We start from the raw sequence: 18,739 nt of genomic DNA on the forward strand, positions 1-18,739 counted from the left end.
CCCCAAGGAGTGAAGCCTGCCGCCCCACCTCAGACACCCCAAGAAAGCCAGAGTCCAAACGCCTGTGTTAACTGTGGGGAGGGAGGATTTACTCGCAGGGGAAGGACAGGGAGGTCACAGAAGTGGTTCACGGCGGTGCGGGGCACCGCAGGGGGCATTCCCACGGCTTAGGCGTCCCCAACAACGTCGGGGTGCTTCTGCCGCAGGTGCTTGTCCAGGGTGGCCCGCAGGCCGAAGGGCACGCAGCAGTGGGGACACTTGAAGCGGGGCCCGCCAGGCCCCAGGCCATGCATGCGGCGGTGCCGGTTGAGTTTGCTGCTCTGGGCGCAGGCGTAGGAGCAAAGCTCGCAGGCGTAGGGCCGCTCACCCGTGTGCGAGCGCCGGTGCACTGTCAGGTTGCTGCTGTTGGTGAAATGCTTCCCGCAGAACTCGCAGCTGCCCCCGGGACCGGGCCCCCGGCTCTTGCCCGCTGGCTTCGGCGTCTTCTTGGGTGACGTCTTCTGGTTCTTCTCGGGGTCAGTTCTCTGCTCCTTGGTGTCAGCTCCCCAGCCGTCCACGCCGGGGCCCGCCTGGGCCCCACCGCCAGGAGCCCCAGGTTCCTGGACCCCCGCCGTGGCAGCTGCTCCGGCCCCCTCTCCGCCGCTGCACGGGAGGATGCTGGCCGGGGCAGCGGCATGGGCGGCCGGCTCCGGAGGGGCGGTGGAGGCCTGCTCCTGACTGGCATCGGCCACGCAGGGGCTCTGGGGCCGTAGCTGCTGCCGATGGGTCTTCTTGTGGCGGTTGAGCTTGCTGCTCTGGGCGCAGGCATAGGGACACTGGTCACAGGCGTAGGGCCGCTCGCCAGTGTGTGAGCGCATGTGCACCTTCAGATTGCTGAAGGAGCTGAGGGTCTTCTTGCACACGGGGCAGGTGGGGCTCCGCCGGGCGGGACCCAGCCGGGGGCCCTTGGCCTCGGCTTCTGGCCCCGCCACCGCCGACACGGCAGCAGCTACCTCGGCCAGGCCCAGCAGCGGGGCCTCTGGGGCCTCGGGTTCCGTCTGGTAGATGGACAGTCCGTGGTCCCACTGGGCGTGGCGCAGCAGTTTCCAGGCTCCCGTGAACTGTCGGCCGCAGCGGAGGCAGCTCAAGGCCTTCAGGTCCTCACGTTCTGCAGAGAAGAGAAGGGCCAGGGGTTAGTGTGTCAGGCAAGTCAGCAGTTGCTGTTCACAGCTGCCGGCTGGACACCAGCTGGGGGAGAGGCTCTATTCCAGGAGCTGAGAGGCAGCAGTAAAAGGCAAGACTCCCTGCCCTCAGGAAGCTGTGTTCAGAGAGGTGGGTGGACAGACAAAAAGCGAGGAGAATCCGTGCAGTGGATGATAAGTACTGGGGGATTTTCTTTGTGTCTGAAAAATATTCAAGAAAAACTTAAAAGTTAGAGCAGAGTGATGGATGGGGGGGGTGTTATTTTATTACTGGGGTTAGGAAGGCCTTGCTGAGCAGGTGACCCAATTCAGTGTGCTAGGCACCTGCCACCTGCCACGCTCAGCTCCCTCTCACAGCTTTCCTTCAAGACAGGAAATAAGACCTCCATTTTCCAGACGGGAAAACTGAGGCAAAGAGACCTTTTCCCAAGGTCACTAGCTAGGAATGGGTGGAGCTGGGGTTTTAATCCAGAAACCCAGGGAGTGGGAGATAGAGGTTTTCAAGAAAAACAATTGGTTTAATAATCAAAACAGCTCTTGATAACTGAGTTGGTTTTCTGTGCCAGGCCCCAGGCTCCTGGGTCCCATGCATGATCCCCTTTTCCTGCCTTACAGAAGAGGGGGCCAAGGTCTAAATGGGGAGAAGGCTTAGCAGCCACCTAGAGAGGTAGGGGTGTGGACGGTGAGCTAGGTTCCCCTCCCTCTGCATGGAACCCAAATTGAGAGTCCTCCAAATCAAGATACTCCAGGTACTGTCAGTAAGGTACTGCCAGATCTGTTTGCCTTTATGTCTTGGATGGGGGTGGCTTTCCTGATGCAACACCAGGGTCAAGAGCATAGGTGGGGTTGGCGACGGCCAGCCTGGCCTGACTTCCAGCTGGCTCTCCTGTTCCCTAGCTGTGGTGACCTTGGGCAAGAAATACCCCTCTCTGAGCCTCAGTTTCCTCATTTGCTAGAATATGGGGATCCTAGGGGTCTTATCCCTTTAGACTTGCTGTGAGCTCAGAACCAGCTGAGAGTTGTGGTCCATCAAGCCCTCAGTAAACATTAGCTGAGGTGTCCACAATTCTGCCAAGTCCAAGCACCTAAGAGTGTATTGTTCTAATGATCCCATCACAAGCCCCTCCTTTGCCCACCAGGCTCTAACTCTACAGCTGAGCCAATCATAATTCCTCCTCCCCCGCCTCCCACCACAGGACCCTCTCCCTGGCCCAGCCCTGAATATAATTCCATTTCTCACAAATCCCAGGAGCACATGGCCCAGAGACTGGAAATTTAGAGCTGTGGATGAGCCCCATAATCAATGCTGACCAAAAGCTCAGCTCGCCAAGAGTCTAGTACCAAGTTAAGAGTTTTAATTCCTACCCAAGGGGAGGAACCCAGGTATCCAGACACCCAGGACCTGGCTCAAAACAGGGCCTTCCCAGCATGCAAGGCTGGGAGATTCCATCAGGGAGGGAAACCAGAAGTCCCTTCCCCGGCTCTGAGCAAATGCCCAGCACCTCAAACAGAAGTGATAAAGAGGTGGAGGGGGTGACAACACCCCCCGGTCCAGCTGGCCTCAGCTCCCCTCCCCCAGGCCGCTGCCCTCCCCAGAGGTGCCCCCTGCTGCCACACTGGTCCAGCCACCTGGCCAGTTATTTCTGGCCAAGGGGAAGGAGAAGTGAAACCAGATTGGGGGGGTGTGTATGGCAAATCTCCAGACCAGTCTTCTGGGGCTGGCCACACCCTGTGGGTGGCCCTGCTTCCCTGCCCAGCCCCCATCCTCACCCACCCCCCTCACCACCACTAGTCTCAGCCCTAGGACAGGGCAGGCTCTGGCCACGCCTAGGCTGCACCCGGTGGGGAGCCAGAAAGGGGAAGTAGTGCTCACTGCCCCGCCTGTCCAGGTCAGCCCCTTCTCCCACAGGAAGCTGGGCCCTTGAACTTGAGACCAGGGAGTGCATTCCGGCTTTACTCACCTGAGCCCTGGTAGGGGCTGGGGCCTCTGAAGAGCTGACAGCCCAGCTTCTTGTGATCCATGAAAGCAGTGATGGCCTCCAACGGGAAGGTCTGCAGGCAGCGGCCGCAGGTCAACAGATCTGGGTGTTTGTCGGTCCACGGCTGGCGGTCTGCAGGGAGGAAGCGGGTGGTGAGCGTGGGGTGGGGCCAGGATGGGGCCTGGGGGTTCCGAGGGAGAGGGGAAACCCGAAGGTCAAAAGGGGGGCTGGAGGCCAGGACCTGGCGAGGAAAATAAGGCAGGGGTGTTAGTGCGGGTGGGGGGGGGGGCGGGGGGCGGCGCCCGGAGAAGGAGGTCCCACGAGAGAGAGAGAGAGAGAGAGAGAGAGAGAGAGAGAGAGAGAGAGAGAGAGGAGGGAGGCGGGCCCGGGGCAGGGGCAGGGGGCGCTCACCGTGAAGGTTCTGGGTCAGCGGCGTCCACGGCGCCCACTGGTTGCGCAGGTCCAGGGCGTGGAAGAGGCCGCCAGCGGGCACGGGACCGGGGGAGTGGCGGGGTTCGCCCTCGAACCGCCCCGGCGCGGGCATTTCCTTCGGGTTGAAGGGCCCTAGCCGCCGGGCCTGTAGGGGCCGCGGGTCCGGCTCGAGCTTCACATCGATGAAGAGGTCCGGCATCTCCATCTCGTCGTCTGAGTTGGCGGCGGGAGCGGGCTCTCTTCGGCGAGGCATGCAGCCGGCCTTGCGGCGGGACATGGGTCACGGGCAGGCGGACTGGCGGGCGGAGGACTCACGAGCCGTGCGCGCTCACACCGAGGCGCCCAGGTGAGTGACTGCGGCGACCCGCGGCGAACTCTTACACGTGCAGGCCCGGCCCGTGGCTCCGCCCACGGAGGCGGGGCCTGACGCGAGAGGACTGCCCCACCCTCAGCCAAACTTAATCTGGACCGTGCCCCCTGCGTTTCTCTAAGTGATCCAATCTTAACCATAACGAGTTCACACAAACACGCACAGAAACAGCTATTCCTGATCCCGTTTTCGGGCTGGTGGAAACTGAGGCACAAGGTGCCCACACACACCCCCAAGAGAGAAAATGGTAGGGGCCACGTTTCTACCTAGGCGCCTGATAGTAATCTGGTCTGTTCCATTAAACGCATTACAATAAAAGTTCCTTGGGCAAACATTGATGGAGCGCCTACTATGCACCAGGTTCTGGACCAAGTACTGGGGATGCAGCAGGGTACAAAACACAATAACCCTGGCCTCATGCAGTTTATTCGTTCAGGGAGACAGGACTCTCAACAAGATAACTATGTAAAATACAGAGTGCCTTCCGTGACACCTGTCATGGAGGCAAAAAAAAAAAAAAATCCAGGAAGGGTTATAAAGGGACAGGATTACTGGGGTGACGGGTGGGCCTCAATTTTCTCCCCATGTCGGGCCTGCATATTCGAGGAGTTCTGTAATGATTAAGTTCTGTATTGATTGAGCTCTGTGAGAAAACGAGGTCAGCTCCAAGGGCGTCTTCTGACCACTTTCAAGTCTTTGGCTTTTCTGAGATGGAAGCCCTTGGGAAGGTTTTGAGCAGAGGAGGGTCGTGATCATGTTCATTGACTCTGCTCTTAGACCTGGGTTCGTCTTTAAAACCAAATAGCCAACCGTCTTGCCTCCCTCGGATGGGGCCTCCTCGAACTTCTCTCCTCAAAGCTGCTCTCTCTGATCACTATTTGAAGTGGCATCAACACCCTGCCCCACCCTTCAACCCTGCAAGTTTTCTTTTCTTCCTGGCACCAACCACATCAGATCTAGAACTGTTTGTTTACTGTCCTCTCACCCCTTCCCCCAACACAAGCCCCCTGAGGTCAGAGCCAGGGTCAGTCCGCCCCTGCTGTGTCCCCAAGCCCAGCACTGAGGGAATTTCACATGCTAATCTCCACTGCAGGCCTGAGGGTTCCTCATATTGTTATTCAGGTCTCAGCTCAATTGTCCTCCAGACAGCAGAGGACCTCCCTGACCACAGGATCTAAGGAGCCCCACCCTGCTGAAGGCCTTACAATTTACACTCCATGACCTCCATCTGTCCCCAGTTCCCTTCTGGGCCTCAGGTTTCCCATCTGTTACCTAAGGTGGCTCCTTCTTCAGTGCCACCTCCCCTGACCACCCAACCTCCCCCAACCCTGCCACCCATTATCCCATTGCCCTTATTTTATTCCTTTTACATCCTTGTCAAGCCCTGAAGGATCCTGTCGATGTATTTGTTCATGTAATAACCTGTGGTGTCCCTCTCAGCCTCCCTAGAATGTAGGTTCTGAGATGGCATGAGCCAAGTCTGTCTTGTTCACAAATAGAGCCCCTAAGCGTTCATAGTTCAGTTAACAAATTGTGTATTGAGCTCCTGCTATGTGCATTCTTTCAATAGATATTTGCAGATGGTCTGCGTACTAGGCACCGGGTCTTGGGGGTCCGCTGGGAAGCCAAGGCCCACAAGTCCCTGCCTTACTGAAACCGTGTGGAAGAAGTGAATTCTGAGCCCACAGCAGCGCGTTTCCACCTCAGGCCATACATTTTGCCTTTCAAGGACCTCAGTTTCCCCCTGTGTAAGATGGGGCTGCGGGGAGGGCCGCAGGAATGACCGCCTCTGGTCTCTCCCAGCTGCTGCTCTCCAAGGCTTTTGCCTGGTGCGTGGCTGCTGAGAGCATGATCAAGTAGGGAAGGCGGGGTTCGGACTGGAGGTGAGGGGTAGGAGTGTGCACATGTACGGGGATGGGGGTGCCAAGTCCCATCTGCGCTTAACTCAGACGGGAGGCGCCTCAATCTCTTCTGTAAAACGGGCATCCTGGACATCCCCACCTCGCAGACTGGTGGATCAGCTCTAAGCTCTGGGCCAAGCCGCTGGCGGGGTGGCGCCCGGGTCTGTGCTGGCTTCCGAGCCCGCGAGCCCGCCCGACACCACGTGGGGCGGTGGCGGCGCGGGCGGAACCCAGGCTCGGCGGCTCGCGGCCCGCCCGGGCCTCTGCAGCTGGGGCGCCGGCGGAAGTGGGGGCTCCAGCCGCTGCGGACCTCGGTGAGTGCGGGATAGTTGCTGGTGGGTCGCGAGCACATTCCGGTTCCCCGGCACCGGCCCGGGACGCCCACCCGCGTGCAAGACCGGGAGTGGCGGCAAGAGTCAAGTCCGCGCCTGCAACGCCGGCTACTGGGACGTTCTGGTCCCCGAACGCCTGCACCCGGGACTGTGGTTCCGAACGCAGCAGCGCACACATTCCCGCTCCCGGGGTGGGGGTGGGGGCGGAATGCACCCCCTCGGGAAAACAATAACGACGACGATACTATAACTAAGAACGGCTGCAGTCTTGAGACTCCCGCCTTTCCTGGAGTGGAATCGCTCGCCTAATCTGAGCCGGGAGGTGGGAAGAACGTCCAGCCCAGGGGGAGTGGGGAGTGGACGCCTGAGGGCCGGGAGGACCTACTTAGTGTAAGAAAAGGAGAGCGATGCGTGGCCAGGGCGGAATTGAAAGGAAACTGACCAGCCCAGTGGGCGGAGGATGGGGAGGTGGGATTCTGCGTTTGGGGTCCCGATCCTCACGGGGTGTGTGTGTGTGTGGCCCATTTAACTAATTTGCATCCAGACAGGGCCCACCCATGAGGTGGGTGTAGGCTGGTCAGTATCTCGGTTAAGCTGGTAACTCAGCTGGTTCTCTACCTGGCAACTGAAGGGTTAGTCTGTTCACTGAACGGATCGTTCCCATTTTCTAGAAAGTGAGCACTGAGGCCCTAGGGATGGAAGTCCGTGAATCTCCTGGCCCTGCCATTGACCAAAGCGATGGGCACTTTAGTTTTTCTAGTGGGAAAGGGGTTTGGACATTTTTTCCTGAAACCTGGGCAGGAAATCCTTGGCTTGGAGACTGACAGGATAAAGGACGCTCAGGCTTGTCCCCAGGGAGAATGGATAATGCCTGCTTTTGCTTCTTTGGCACACCCTATGTGACCTTTCTCAAACCAGTTTCTTATCAGGTCACACCTTGACTCCCAAACCTCCAACGGCTCCCCTATGCTGGCTGAAAAAACTGCCCTTTTGCATAGGGCAGGGGTGATGGCCCTGACTCTGTTATCAGACCAGCCTGGGTTTGCGCCCTTTTCCTGCCAATCGCAAGCTTGCACCCAGTCAATGATTTGGCATCGTCCAGCTTCAGTTTCCTCTTCGGGAAAATGGGGCTTGTGCAGGTATGACCAAATCTTTTTTTTTTCCTCCCTAATGGAGAAAACAAGACTAACATGTTTAATTAGTCATGTAATTAAACGTGTTTAATTTTGTTTTATCCAGGGATTGAACATAATAACTCTTTGGCCACTTGCATAATTCCCATCAGTCCTTCATTAAGTACTAGCCCTAGAGAAGAGAGTGTTTCTCCTAAAATACTTAAGTGTTAACCTAGGTTGGGAGAAAGCCCTGGGAGCTGATGACCCTTGACTAAACTGGGAATGCAGTGGTCAGATACATTAGAAAATGTATATATCCTTTAATCTCATTCACAGCCAGTAGTTGTGAGATAATGAAAATGTAGCAATCCCATTAATTCCATTCACTGTGGTCTTGCCCATCAGGCAAAATCCAGGGAGTCTTCCTCGGCTTTGCTCAGTCCATTAGCAAATAGTGAGGGCTCTCAACCCTCAAAAGATAGCCTAATCCAATCACTTCTCCCCCCCACCCCCCCACCCACCCTGTCCCAGACACCTGTCATCTTCCACACCGCCCACTGCAGTGGCTTCCTCCCCAGGCTGTCTGCTTCTCCCTTTGCCCTCACAGTCCATTCTTTCTTGCAGCAGGCAGAGGGATCCCGTGATTACCGGAAGTCAGACCCTGCCCCTCCTCTGCTCAGAACCAGCCCCGGGAGAGACCCAAGTCCTCAAGCCCCTGCACGTTCTGCCCTTGCCCCAGCCTCCTGCATACTGGCCTCCTTGCTGTGCCTCAGTCTCCCTTCCATGGGCTTTGCGTTTGCTGCTCCCTCGAACTGGAATGCTTTCCCCCCAGATCTCCACATGGCTCAATTCCTCATTCTGGTCTTCGCTCCAAAGTAACCTTATCAGAGAGATCTTTCCTGAGCCTCTTCCTGGAAACCACCTCTTATCCCCCAGGCAGGGCCAGGTGTCTGCTCTGGGCTCCTGAGGCCCCCGGGCTCCTTCATTCCGGCCCTGCCCACTCTGGGTTGTCATTGTCTGGAGACCTAGTATGTGTCATCCACTGGACTGTGAGCCCAGGAGGGCAGGGCTGGGCTCTTTCACTCCCAGCTGTGTCTTTAGCACCACCCAGCATGGGCCAGGCAAAGAGCAGGCACTCAGGTAACAGGGGGAGTGAATCCTTCCACAAATGTTTACTGAGTTCCCCCTGGTTGCCAGGCCCTAACTGGGGCTGGGGATGGAGCTGTGAAGTAATCAGATATGTCCCTTCTCTCGAAGGCTTATGTTCTGTGGCAGAACAGACAGCGCATAGGCAAACAACTAAATGCATATTGTCAGGAGGTGGTAGTGCTGTGGGAAAAAAAGATACTGCAGGGTGAAAGGGCTATTATTTTCCTTCCTGTAAAGATGATGTTTGAGCAGCGAGCTGAATGAAGTAAGGGAGGAAGGTGAGTCATGTATCTGGAAATATATATATGTCTCCCAAATGGAAGAGGGTTCCAGGCAGTAAGAACAGCACGTGCAAAGGCCCTGAGGCAAGAATGTGCTTGGCATTTTCAGGGACTGACACCGGTGACCAAAGGGTAGAAGGATGGGAGATGAGGTCAGAGAGGTGATAGGGCCTTGTAACCATCGTGAGGACTTTTGCTTTTGCACTGGGTGGGATAGGAACCATGGGAGGCCTCTGAGCGGAGGAGGGGTGTGATCAGACTTAGTTCTAACAGGAAGATCCCTCTGACAGCCGTGTGGGGAACAGACTGGGGTGGAGGTGGAGGCCAGGAGCCCAGTGGGGAGGCTACTGAAATAGTCCAGGTGGGAGGTGATGGTGACTAGACCAAGGAAGGGTCAGAGTAGGGGTGGTGAGAAGTTCCCAGATTCTGGATGCATTTTTGAGGGTGGAGCTGACAAACTTGACTGAAGGGTTGGATGTGGGTGGGAGAGAAAGCAAAGAGTCCAGGATACTGTGGATGTCCTTTGCCTGTGTGATCAGCAACCTCCCCCTGAAAGATCTTCCTGACAGCCCTAGGAGGTCTTTTTTTAATGTTTCATTGCACGGATGAGGAACCGGATCAGGGAGGCTGCTCCTAGACTTGCAGTGATCTGCCCAGACCCCTTGTAGTGAATGTGGGAGGGCTGGGACCCACCCGCTCTCCCCCAGACCACACCGTCATCCCCTATGCCAGGTGGTGAGCTGTGGCCTGCCGCAGGTTCTCATATGGCTCAAGAGCTAAGAGTGGGTTTTGCTTTTTTTTTTTTTTGCGGTACGCGGGCCTCTCACTGCTGTGGCCTCTCCCGTTGCGGAGCACAGGCTCTGGACGCGCAGGCTCAGCGGCCATGGCTCACGGGCCCAGCCGCTCCGTGGCATGTGGGATCTTCCCAGACCGGGGCACGAACCTGCGTCCCCTGCATCGGCAGGCGGACTCTCAACCACTGCGCCACCTGGGAAGCCCTGCATTTTTAAGTGGTTGAAAAACTAACAAAATCTTTTGTGGCGCATGAAAGGATATAAAATTCAATATCAGTGTCCCAATAAGTAAGGTTTTATTGGAGCACTGCCATGTTTCCACGTGTTTCTGTATTGTCTGGCCACTTTCTTCCTACTCTGGCAGAGTTAAGTAGTTGTGACAGAGACAGAGACAGGCCCTTGAGGCCTAAAATATTTACCATTGGGCCCTTTACAAAGGAGATTTGCTGACCTTTGCTATATGTTCTGCTAATAAGATTTGGGCCAGCAGCGGGGGTGTCCTATCAGGAGGACTTGGCAGGTAGTTACACAGGGGCTGGGAAAGATCCGGGTCAGGGACAGAAAGAGGTTTGGGGAGTGCGTGACAGTAAGGCTAGGAGAGGGAGTTCAGATTCCTGAGGGAGGATCTAACATTTTTTTTTTTTTTTTTGCGGTTCGCGGGCCTCTCACTGTTGTGGCCTCTTCCGTTGCGGAGCACAGGCTCCGGACACGCAGGCTCAGCGGACCGGGGCCCGAACCCGTGTCCCCTGCATCGACAGGCAGACTCTCAACCACTGCGCCACCAGGGAAGCCCAAACTGCCCCGCTTTGAGTGTCCGTGAGCCTGTGAATATGTTCATGTGTTCAGTAGTCATTGTTACCCACCGTCCATCTGTTTGTCTGCATCAGTGGTTCTGAACCAGAGATTTTTTTTTTTTTTTTTTTTTTTGTCCCCCAGAGGACATTTGGTAATATATGGAGATCTTTTTTTTTTTTTTTTTTAAATGGCTTTATTGGGTTGTAGTTCTCCTACTAAAGTATTCACCAGTGGAGACATTTTTGGTTGTCGCAGCTTGGGGTAAGGGTGGGGGACGCTCCTGCATCTAGGGTGTAGAGGCCAGGGATGCTGCCCAAACCCTACCCCTATGCACAGGACAGCACCTTACAATGCGACAAAGAATGGTCCAGGCCCAACTGTCAATAGTGCCAAAGTTGAGAAGCCCTGGTCCATTGCTCTGCAGGATCCTTTCTTGCAAGGAGCTGACAGTTGAGCTGCAGAGACAGGAAGAGCCTCACAAGAAAAATAACAATCCCAATCACCCCTGTACGGTGAGTGGCCCCGGGATGGGACGCTGGGTGCCTGATGCGTGTCAGTCACTTCAGTTAATCACTTTAGAGAAGAGGAGGCTGAGCCACAGGGAGGGGAGGGGTGCAGCTGCCTGAAACATAGGTCCTTCTCTCTCCCTCCTCCTACTCACAAAGCCGGCATCTCCCTGCATGCAGTCAACAGCAGTGCAGTGGCCGGGGAGGGTGAATTAAGAGTTTGGGATTAACATATCACCACACTACTATATGTAAAACAGATAACCAACAAGGACCTACTGTACAGCACAGGGAACTCTACTCAATATTCTGTAATAACCTATAAGACAAAAGAGTCTGAAAAAGAATATATATATATACACATATATATGTATAACTGAATCGGTTTGCTGTACACCTGAAACTAACACAACATTGTAAACCAACTATAATTCAATAAAATCAACCCCCCAAAAAACAAACAAAAAACCCTCCAAACCAACAACAACAAAAAAACCCAAAGAAACCCCCAGACACCTCAGTGCAGTGGCATGTAATATGTTCCAGGCCAGTGCTTAACTTGCACGTTTGTTAGGTCATTTAGTCCCCGTGACAACCCTGTCAGGTTGGTCCTCTTATCACCCCCATTTTATAGATGGGGAAACTGAGGCACAGACCATTTAAGCAACTTACCCTAGGTCACACAGCAATACTGATACTAATACAGTCGGTATTCAACTGTAACTTTTATGGAGAACCTAGTACATAGTAGGCCCCGTCCCGCATGAGCCTGTTGAATCCTGATAACAAGGCAAGGTGGCCGGCCGTTGGTGCCATGCCTCCACGCAATGGAAGAGGAAACTGTCTCTTGCTTGAGGTCACCCAGCTAAGCAGGCCTGGGAGCTCACTCTCCACTCCATTCATTCCAGCAGAAACAGTATTTAAGGAGCCTGGTCCCTGTGCCACTTAGTGTTCAGGAGCTGGGGGCACAGCAGTGCGAAGAAAGCAAGGTCACTGCCTGTGGGGAGGCAGCCATCTCGCAGGGAGAAAGACCAAAGCAGAAAAATAAATAGACAACGTCATGTGCAGGAGTGGTGTGTGCGACAAAGAATGAGGAAGCCCGTTTGGATGGAGGGGGCTGAGGGGTAGATCTTGAAGGCAGGGTGGTCAGGGAAGGGGAGAGGAGGTACAGGCAGAGGGGACCACAAGTACCAGGGCCCACCAAGGGGCCGTGCCAGGTGTGCCTGAGGCCCAGCGAGGAGGCCAGTGTGGCCGGGTGGAGAGGGTAAGTGCCACGCTCGGCGAGGGTGCTGGCAGGATCTGGAGCACTCAGGGCCTTGAGGACTTTGGCTTGGACTCTGAGCAAGACAGAAGCCAGGGGAGGGCTCCGAGCAGAGGAGGGATGTGATCTGACTCAGGTGTTAACAGGGTCCCTCTGGCCGTGTGTGCGGACAAACTGGCAGGGGTGAAGGTGGAACTGGGAGTCCAGTGAGGAGTTGACTTCAGTAGTCCAGGCAGGAAGTGACGGTGGCTGGACCGAGATGTTGGCAGTGAGAACTATTAGGTTGTGAATACATATACACATAGTTTTTTAATTAAAAAAATATATTTTCCCCGAGTGTTTCTTTTTTTTTTTTTTTTTTTTTTTTTTTTGGCCGCCTCAGTTCCCCGACCAGGAATTGAACCCCGGCCACTGTAGTGAAAGTGCCAGATCCTAACCACTAGACCACCAGGGAACTTACACACACCCCCGCCCCCACCCAAGTATTTCTTTCTTTGTCTTTTATGATCTTGATATTTTCGAAGAACAGGCTAATTTTTTTTTTTTTTTGGTAGAATGTCCCTCAATTTGAGTTGCCTCATGATTAGATTCAGGTCATCCGTTTTTGGCAGGAATAGCACAGAAGTGGTGCCCTGTCAGTGTATCACATCAGGATGCACATGGTGTTTGCTTGTCCTATTACTGCACATGTTGGCTTTCATGCCTAAGTTAGGGTGGTGTCCACCAGGTTTCTCCACCATAAAGTTACTCTTTAGTCTTTACAAGGAATATCTTGTGAGGAGGTACTTTAAGGCTCTGTAGATATCCTGGACCTTCTGAAACGTTCACTGACAAGTTTTAGCATCCTCTGACAATTTTAGCTGCCGCTGTACGATGCGGATTTTTCCCTCTCCCCCTTTATGTGTTTCTTCATTTATCTATTTCCAGTAAGTAAGTATGGACTCATGGATTTGGCCCTTTCAAGCTGACTCCTGTGTGACTGGGAATTTGTTTGGAAGATCGCATTTCATGATGGATTGGACGGGCTGTGTGTGAGAGAAGAGAGGAGGCCAGGACTTGTTCTTTCAACAAATATTTTTATTGCCAGGGACTGGGGATAAAGCTGTGATAAAAGCAGGCAAAGGCCCTGCTGTCATGGACCTCATGAATGGTGGTGCCAGTTCCTGGGAAGAGGGGGACTGGCTGAGGGGTGGCACAGATTTTAGGAGGGAGGCTCAGGAATTGGGTTTGGGTCAGGTTAAGTGGAGGTGGGGTAGAGAGTCGTCTGCTCCCAGGCTTTCCTCTTCCTGTGGCCCCACACTCCCCATAATGGCTCCCTGCTCTTCTTCACCCAACAGCCAGGATAATGCAGACTCCACCGACCACTCCTGTGCCCGTGCTCCGGCTCCCCCGGGGCCCTGATGGCTTGAGCCGAGGCTTTGCCCCCGACGGACGCAGAGCTCCCCTGAAACCGGTGGTTCCTGAAATCCCAGAGTCTCAAGAATCTCGGGAATCCCAGGAACAGCGGGCCCGAGCCGCCCTTCGGGAGCGCTACCTCCGCAGCCTGCTGGCCATGGTGGGGCGCCAGGTGAGCTTCACGTTGCACGAGGGTGTGCATGTGACCGCCCACTTCGGAGCCACTGACCTGGACGTGGCCAACTTCTACGTGTCGCAGCTGCAGACTCCGATAGGCGTGCAGGCTGAGGCGCTGCTCCGGTGTAGTGACATTATCTCATACACCTTCAAACCGTAAAGATGTTATCGCGTTCATCTTTCTGCCTTGGGCGTAGCCACAGTCTCCCAGGTCTCCATATGCTCCTGAGCTTGGCCCTCTGGGCCCCAGAGAGTTCGGAACACCCTTGGAATTTTGAGCCAAGCTTCAAGCAACTCTGGCTTCTCGGGACAGTAAAATTCTGCGGCCCCAAGAGTTCTAGATCCTCTTGAAAGGAAGGCTGTACCTCACAGAACTCTAAACTGTACAGATGCACGGGCCTCATGCCCGTTCCTGAAGATTCCGGGTGGAGAGAGGGAATAAAGGAAGGCAAATTGTCTAGTGGGAAATTGTCTGTTGAAGAGGCTGCAAAGTTCAGCCACCCTGGAAATACTCCCCGCCTGCCAAAGTACCAGTTATCCCAGGAAAATTTGCCTCCTTTTTTTTTTTTTTTTTTTTAATGTACCCTATAGGGATTGAGCCAGATTTAGGGAGTAGAAGGGTGGCTATCCACGGGCTGAATCCCATGGAGCTGGGCCAGGAAGGGGAGGACACGTCAAGGGAGTGGGAGGAGCTCCGATAAAGGTGTGGTGATTGGACCTCCCGCTAGTCTCTGGGAACGCTGGAGCGACCTAGATGCCAGACTTGGGAGATTTGGACTTCGTTTCTTTTTCGGGTGGTCTAGGATGTCCGTAGCGAGTTGCGCGGCTCGCATTGGGTCACGTGGTTACGCGCAAGGGCTCCTCCTATTGCCTGGCCTCTGGGTGGGTAGATTCGCTTCCCCGCCCATCCGGGGACTGGTTGGGACCCGTCTAACCCTGTGTGGCGGCACCACTGGGAAAAGGCAGAGGATTAAGGGTTAGGGGTGAAACTTTGCCCTTTCTCCATTTCACCCCAGCTGTGTAGCGTGGCCGTCCGTATCACTCGCTTTACTTAGCCCCATTACTAGTAGTTTTTCAGCAGATTTGTTTTTATTTATTTATTTATTTATTTGGTCGCCGCGGGCGGCATGCGGGATCTTAGATTCCGGACCAGAGATCAAACCCTTGCCCCCTGCAGTGGAAGCGCCGAGTCCTAACCACTGGATCGCCAGGGAATTCCCGCAGCAGAATTACTTTTTTTCTTTTTTTGCGGTACGTGGGCCTCTCACTGTTGTGGCCTCTCCCGCTGCGGAGCACAGGCTCCGGACGCGCAGGCTCAGCGGCCATGGCTCACGGGCCTAGCCGCTCCAAGGCATGTGGGATCCTCCCGGACCGGGGCACGAACCCGTGTCCCCTGCATCGGCAGGCGGACTCTCAACCACTGCGCCACCAGGGAAGCCCAGACTTACTTTTAAAAAGTAATTTCTGCCCCCTTTGTAGTCCCATCTATTTAAGAAGGTAAGTGAAGATTCCATTAAATATAGATGAGATTTGCTTTGTTCCTCAGTCGTCAAAGTGCGGTGGCCAGTGAAGTTGAATGAAGCATGTGGAGAGCCTCAGCTCCCATATGTCCATTCACAGAGTTACCTTTGGCGACTCCTGGGCCTAGCTTCGAGTTGCCTAAGCAACGATGTCGCCTGCTCCTCCCCATGTATCCTTTTTTGGTTTTAGCTCCTCCTTCCCCGAGTTGCCTGTTGGGCTGGGATAGCGTGGAGAAAGTGCGGATGCGAATACTAAGCGACTGAATCGAACCCTTGTGGGGGCGTGGCTTGAGTTCGTGCTAGTTCGCTACTGGCTCCGTGATCTACCTGGTCCATCGCCCGGTATTTTGGTTGGCAGATTGGTCCCTTGCTTTTGGCATTTCTTCCTTCGTTCAGTTTTTTAAAAAACTTAAATCAGGGCTATAATATTCCTTATGGGCTCCTATTTCAATTTTAAAATTTAAATTGTATTTTATACAACGCTATCCAAATACAGAGGGTTGTTGCAAATGGAAGGCTAGAGACTAACCAGCAAGTGGGGACTGGCTTCGTCTGCAGGCAGATGGTCCCTCTGTCCGTATCCATCACCTGTACTCATATATTCAACATAGCTTCTGTCGCCTTCCCTTTCAAGTTCTCCATCTCTTTACTTCTCTCCTTACCAGTTGGCCTAGCCCCAGCAAGCAGATATTTTTATTTCTATCAACTCCATTCCTTTCTCCGTGCCTGAGCTCGTGACGAATGTGTGAGAGCCTAAACATTAGTTATCTAGATTAAAGCGGGGAGGCGGGGTGGGGGCGGCTCAGGTTCGCGCTTGCGCGCTGCTCTGGGAGACGGCGTCCACCTCGCCCCGCCCCTCATATTCTGCAGTTCCGGCTCTGCAGATTCACTGCTCACGTTTCTTTTTCCTGTGGCTCTTTTTGCCTTTTGTTTGCCCCCTTTAACAACGCACGAGACAACTCTACCTGCAAATAACTTAAATTGCTTTTCTGCTTTTCTGGGTACTCGGCGGGCTCACCGGCCCTTAACGAAAGTGCGGCTGCGAACGAGCAGGCGCGCACGGGGCTCGGGGGAGGCGCGCTCGAGCACCCGGCGGCGACGACTACGACGACCAGGAGAGCGGACGGAGGCGGCGCCTGAAGCAGTGGCTGAGCCCATGCCCCGGGACGGCGGGAGGGCCCGGAGAGACAAGTCCGGGGCCCGGGGCATGTCCCCAGGGCCCCCGTGAGGAGGCGGCGGCGGCGATGGAGGTCCCGCCGCAGGAGGCGCCGCCCGGGCCGGGCGCGGACGGCGAAGCCGAAGAGGCCCCCGCCGAGGCCCCGTCTCCCAGTCCCGCATCGCCCCCGGCCGACGGGCGCCTCAAGGCTGCGGCCAAGCGCGTCACGTTCCCGTCCGACGAAGATATCGTGTCCGGAGCTGTGGAACCCAAAGACCCCTGGAGACACGGTAGCTACGGCTGGAGCGTGGAGGCGGGCTTGTGGGGGACCTGGGAGTCAGTGCAGACCCCAGCACAGAGGTGGAGCTCAATAAGTTGCACCTAATGATGATTTAAGGAGACAGTCGTCAGTTTAGAGCTGGAGAGTGTTAGAGAGGAGGTGGCTGTTGGGTTGGGAAGGTGAAAAGTAGCTGGTTTATGCTACTCCCCCCCCCCCAAGGGACGCTGAAGGTGATCTTTTTAGGAATTGAAACGGTGAACAATCAAAGAAAGTTTGGTGGCTTGGGAGATTAGGAGTGCGGTAGTCTTTGAGTTTATAGTTTCCCAGAGAAGGATAGAGCAGTCAGGGGAGGAAGAGTGGGTCAGCATTGGCGCTGAAAGGGCAGTTGGAGGAGTTTGATGGGCCCTTGGGGACGGAAAGGTTAAGTTGCTGGTCTGCAGGCCTCGGGGCAAGGGGATGGTCATGTGGTTCACTTCCTTGGGTGAAAGAAGGAAGAGGAATAAACCTGGATTATGGCTCTAGACCAGTCAGTAGATCCTGGGGTTGGGAAAAGGGAGTCAAAGTAAACAAACTTGCCAGAAAAGTAGCAGAGTTGGTGGTCGGTAAGACAGAGGAGATATTCAGTCTTGGCATTAAGAAGAAAAGTCGCTGCGTGCCTCCTTTTCCTCTCCCCCCCCCCCCCCCCAAAAAAAAAGGGAAGCAGAGCATTGTCAGTCATTCAGGAGCAGAGAAACTTTGGAGCCTGGCTCTAGGAGGGTGTTTTTTTTTTTTTTTCCCCCTGAGGAAGCATTGGGGAATTGGAGTTGCCAGTCAGTTGAAGGTGAGAGCATTGAAGAAGTTTGGTGGCTTGAGGTGTGGGGAGAGAGGGCAAGTCCATGGGCTGTGTGTCCTCTGGAGAAGGTCGGCTCAGTGTTGAAACTGAAAAGGGCAGTTGGAAGAGTGTGTTTGATCCATAGGGCTGGGAAGGTGGAAAGTTGCTTCAGGGGTGGATTGGCAGTGTTGAATCCTGGCCAGGTCTGGCAGTCTTGCTGGGATGGAGCCCGCGAAGAGAGGGTTCAGCCTGGCCCCGGCTCTACAGAAGTTGGTCTGTTGGCGCTGGGGAGAGAGGAGGAACTGTTGCTAGTCTGTGGGCAGTGGAGGAATTGGTGGCTTTGATGTGAGAGTGGGAGACGTGGGAACTGGAAGCTGAACACACGGGGAACCACCATAAATGCCATCTTGGCCATTTATTGTTAAAGAGACGGTGGTTAATTTAAAATTCTTGGCCTTGGGAGCCAGCCCAGTCCCTGGGCTCTTGGCCCCGGGAATAGGTGGGCACTTTTGGGTTGGAGGGCTTGGGGGACTGGGGCTGAGGAAGGGAAGAGTTGGAATGGGCCTCGGCTACAGCATGATATCCAGTCCAGGGAGCTCAGCAGGAAGCGGGAAAGACCTGGAGAGGCAGAGCAGGATGGTGATGAGCCGGTGCTCCAGGTCAGTCCTGACTCCCGTTTACCCAGAGCATGACCTCAGGCTGGGTACCTGACTCCTCGGAGCCTCCGTTTCCCATCTGTACGTGGGTGCGAATACTATGTCACAGGGTCTCAGAGAGGACTGAATAAGATTGTGTGTGGAAAGTGATTGGCCAGGATGAGCCTTCATAAAGTTGCAGGTATTGTTGGTCATTTTAGGGGAGATGTTAGGTGCTACTGATCATTTTAGGGGCCAACCTAGAGGAGTTGGTTCACGGAGCTGGGGCCTGGATGTTTCTGCTTCACAGGCTTCCAGGAGAGGGCCAGAATGGTGGTCCATTTGTGGGCTCGGGGCAACGGGAAGGGAAGATGTTCCGTTTGTGGGCTTTAGCGTAGTTGGAGATTCTGGCGCGGGGAGGGGTTGGGAGTGGGGGAAAGTTTCTGGTCTGCAGGTTCCCAGAAGAGGAACAGCTGTGTGTTACCAGCTGTTGGGCTTTGGAGAAGCCATTTTTCCTCTCTGAGCCTCCTGTTTCTTTCTCTGCAAATGGAGGTGCTAATTTCTACTGTGGAGTAGTTGTGAGGATTAAATAAGACCGTCCTTGTAAGTTCCTGCCACATAAATAGCAGCTGCTGTTATCCAGGCAGATTCAGTCCGGTTTTGTTTTTA

General features: G+C 54.8%; 3 protein-coding genes across 3 annotated transcripts in view; 2 read left to right on the top strand and 1 right to left on the bottom strand.

Annotated features, from left to right (window-relative positions):
• Positions 1-81: 81 nt before the first annotated feature.
• Positions 82-3,922, bottom strand: ZNF296 (zinc finger protein 296). Its single transcript, XM_079723678.1, has 3 exons — positions 3,572-3,922; positions 3,143-3,292; positions 82-1,147 (listed from the first exon to the last, which is right to left on the bottom strand). Exons 1-3 carry the CDS (start codon positions 3,867-3,869, stop codon positions 168-170), a joined length of 1,428 nt encoding a protein of 475 aa, XP_079579804.1. The 5' UTR covers positions 3,870-3,922; the 3' UTR covers positions 82-167.
• On the top strand, positions 3,885-14,118 carry GEMIN7 (gem nuclear organelle associated protein 7). Its single transcript, XM_079723679.1, has 2 exons — positions 3,885-3,938; positions 13,434-14,118. Exon 2 carries the CDS (start codon positions 13,442-13,444, stop codon positions 13,826-13,828), a length of 387 nt encoding a protein of 128 aa, XP_079579805.1. The 5' UTR covers positions 3,885-3,938; positions 13,434-13,441; the 3' UTR covers positions 13,829-14,118.
• A 2,314-nt stretch (positions 14,119-16,432) lies between these two features.
• The window catches only part of PPP1R37 (protein phosphatase 1 regulatory subunit 37), a gene marked incomplete at its 5' end in the record, with an annotated part of 42,283 nt that continues 39,976 nt past the window's right edge, over positions 16,433-18,739 (top strand). Inside the window, one exon of the mRNA XM_079723541.1 lies at positions 16,433-16,634. Within this exon, the coding sequence (XP_079579667.1) occupies positions 16,433-16,634 (202 nt within the window). The remainder of the gene's footprint in view (positions 16,635-18,739) is intronic.

This window comes from Hyperoodon ampullatus (genome assembly GCF_949752795.1).
Source record: "Hyperoodon ampullatus genome assembly, chromosome: 18".
In the NCBI taxonomy this organism is placed as follows: domain Eukaryota; kingdom Metazoa; phylum Chordata; class Mammalia; order Artiodactyla; family Ziphiidae; genus Hyperoodon; species Hyperoodon ampullatus.

Coding starts and splice junctions, on each gene's coding strand:
- GEMIN7 (XM_079723679.1), top strand. CDS start 13,442: ATGCAGACTCCACCGACCACTCCTGTGCCCGTGCTCCGGCTCCCCCGG.
- ZNF296 (XM_079723678.1), bottom strand. CDS start 3,869: ATGTCCCGCCGCAAGGCCGGCTGCATGCCTCGCCGAAGAGAGCCCGCT. Junction 3,293..3,571: donor GCTGACCCAGAACCTTCACG/GTGAGCGCCCCC, acceptor TCCTCCCTGCAG/ACCGCCAGCCGTGGACCGAC. Junction 1,148..3,142: donor CAGCCCCTACCAGGGCTCAG/GTGAGTAAAGCC, acceptor TCTTCTCTGCAG/AACGTGAGGACCTGAAGGCC.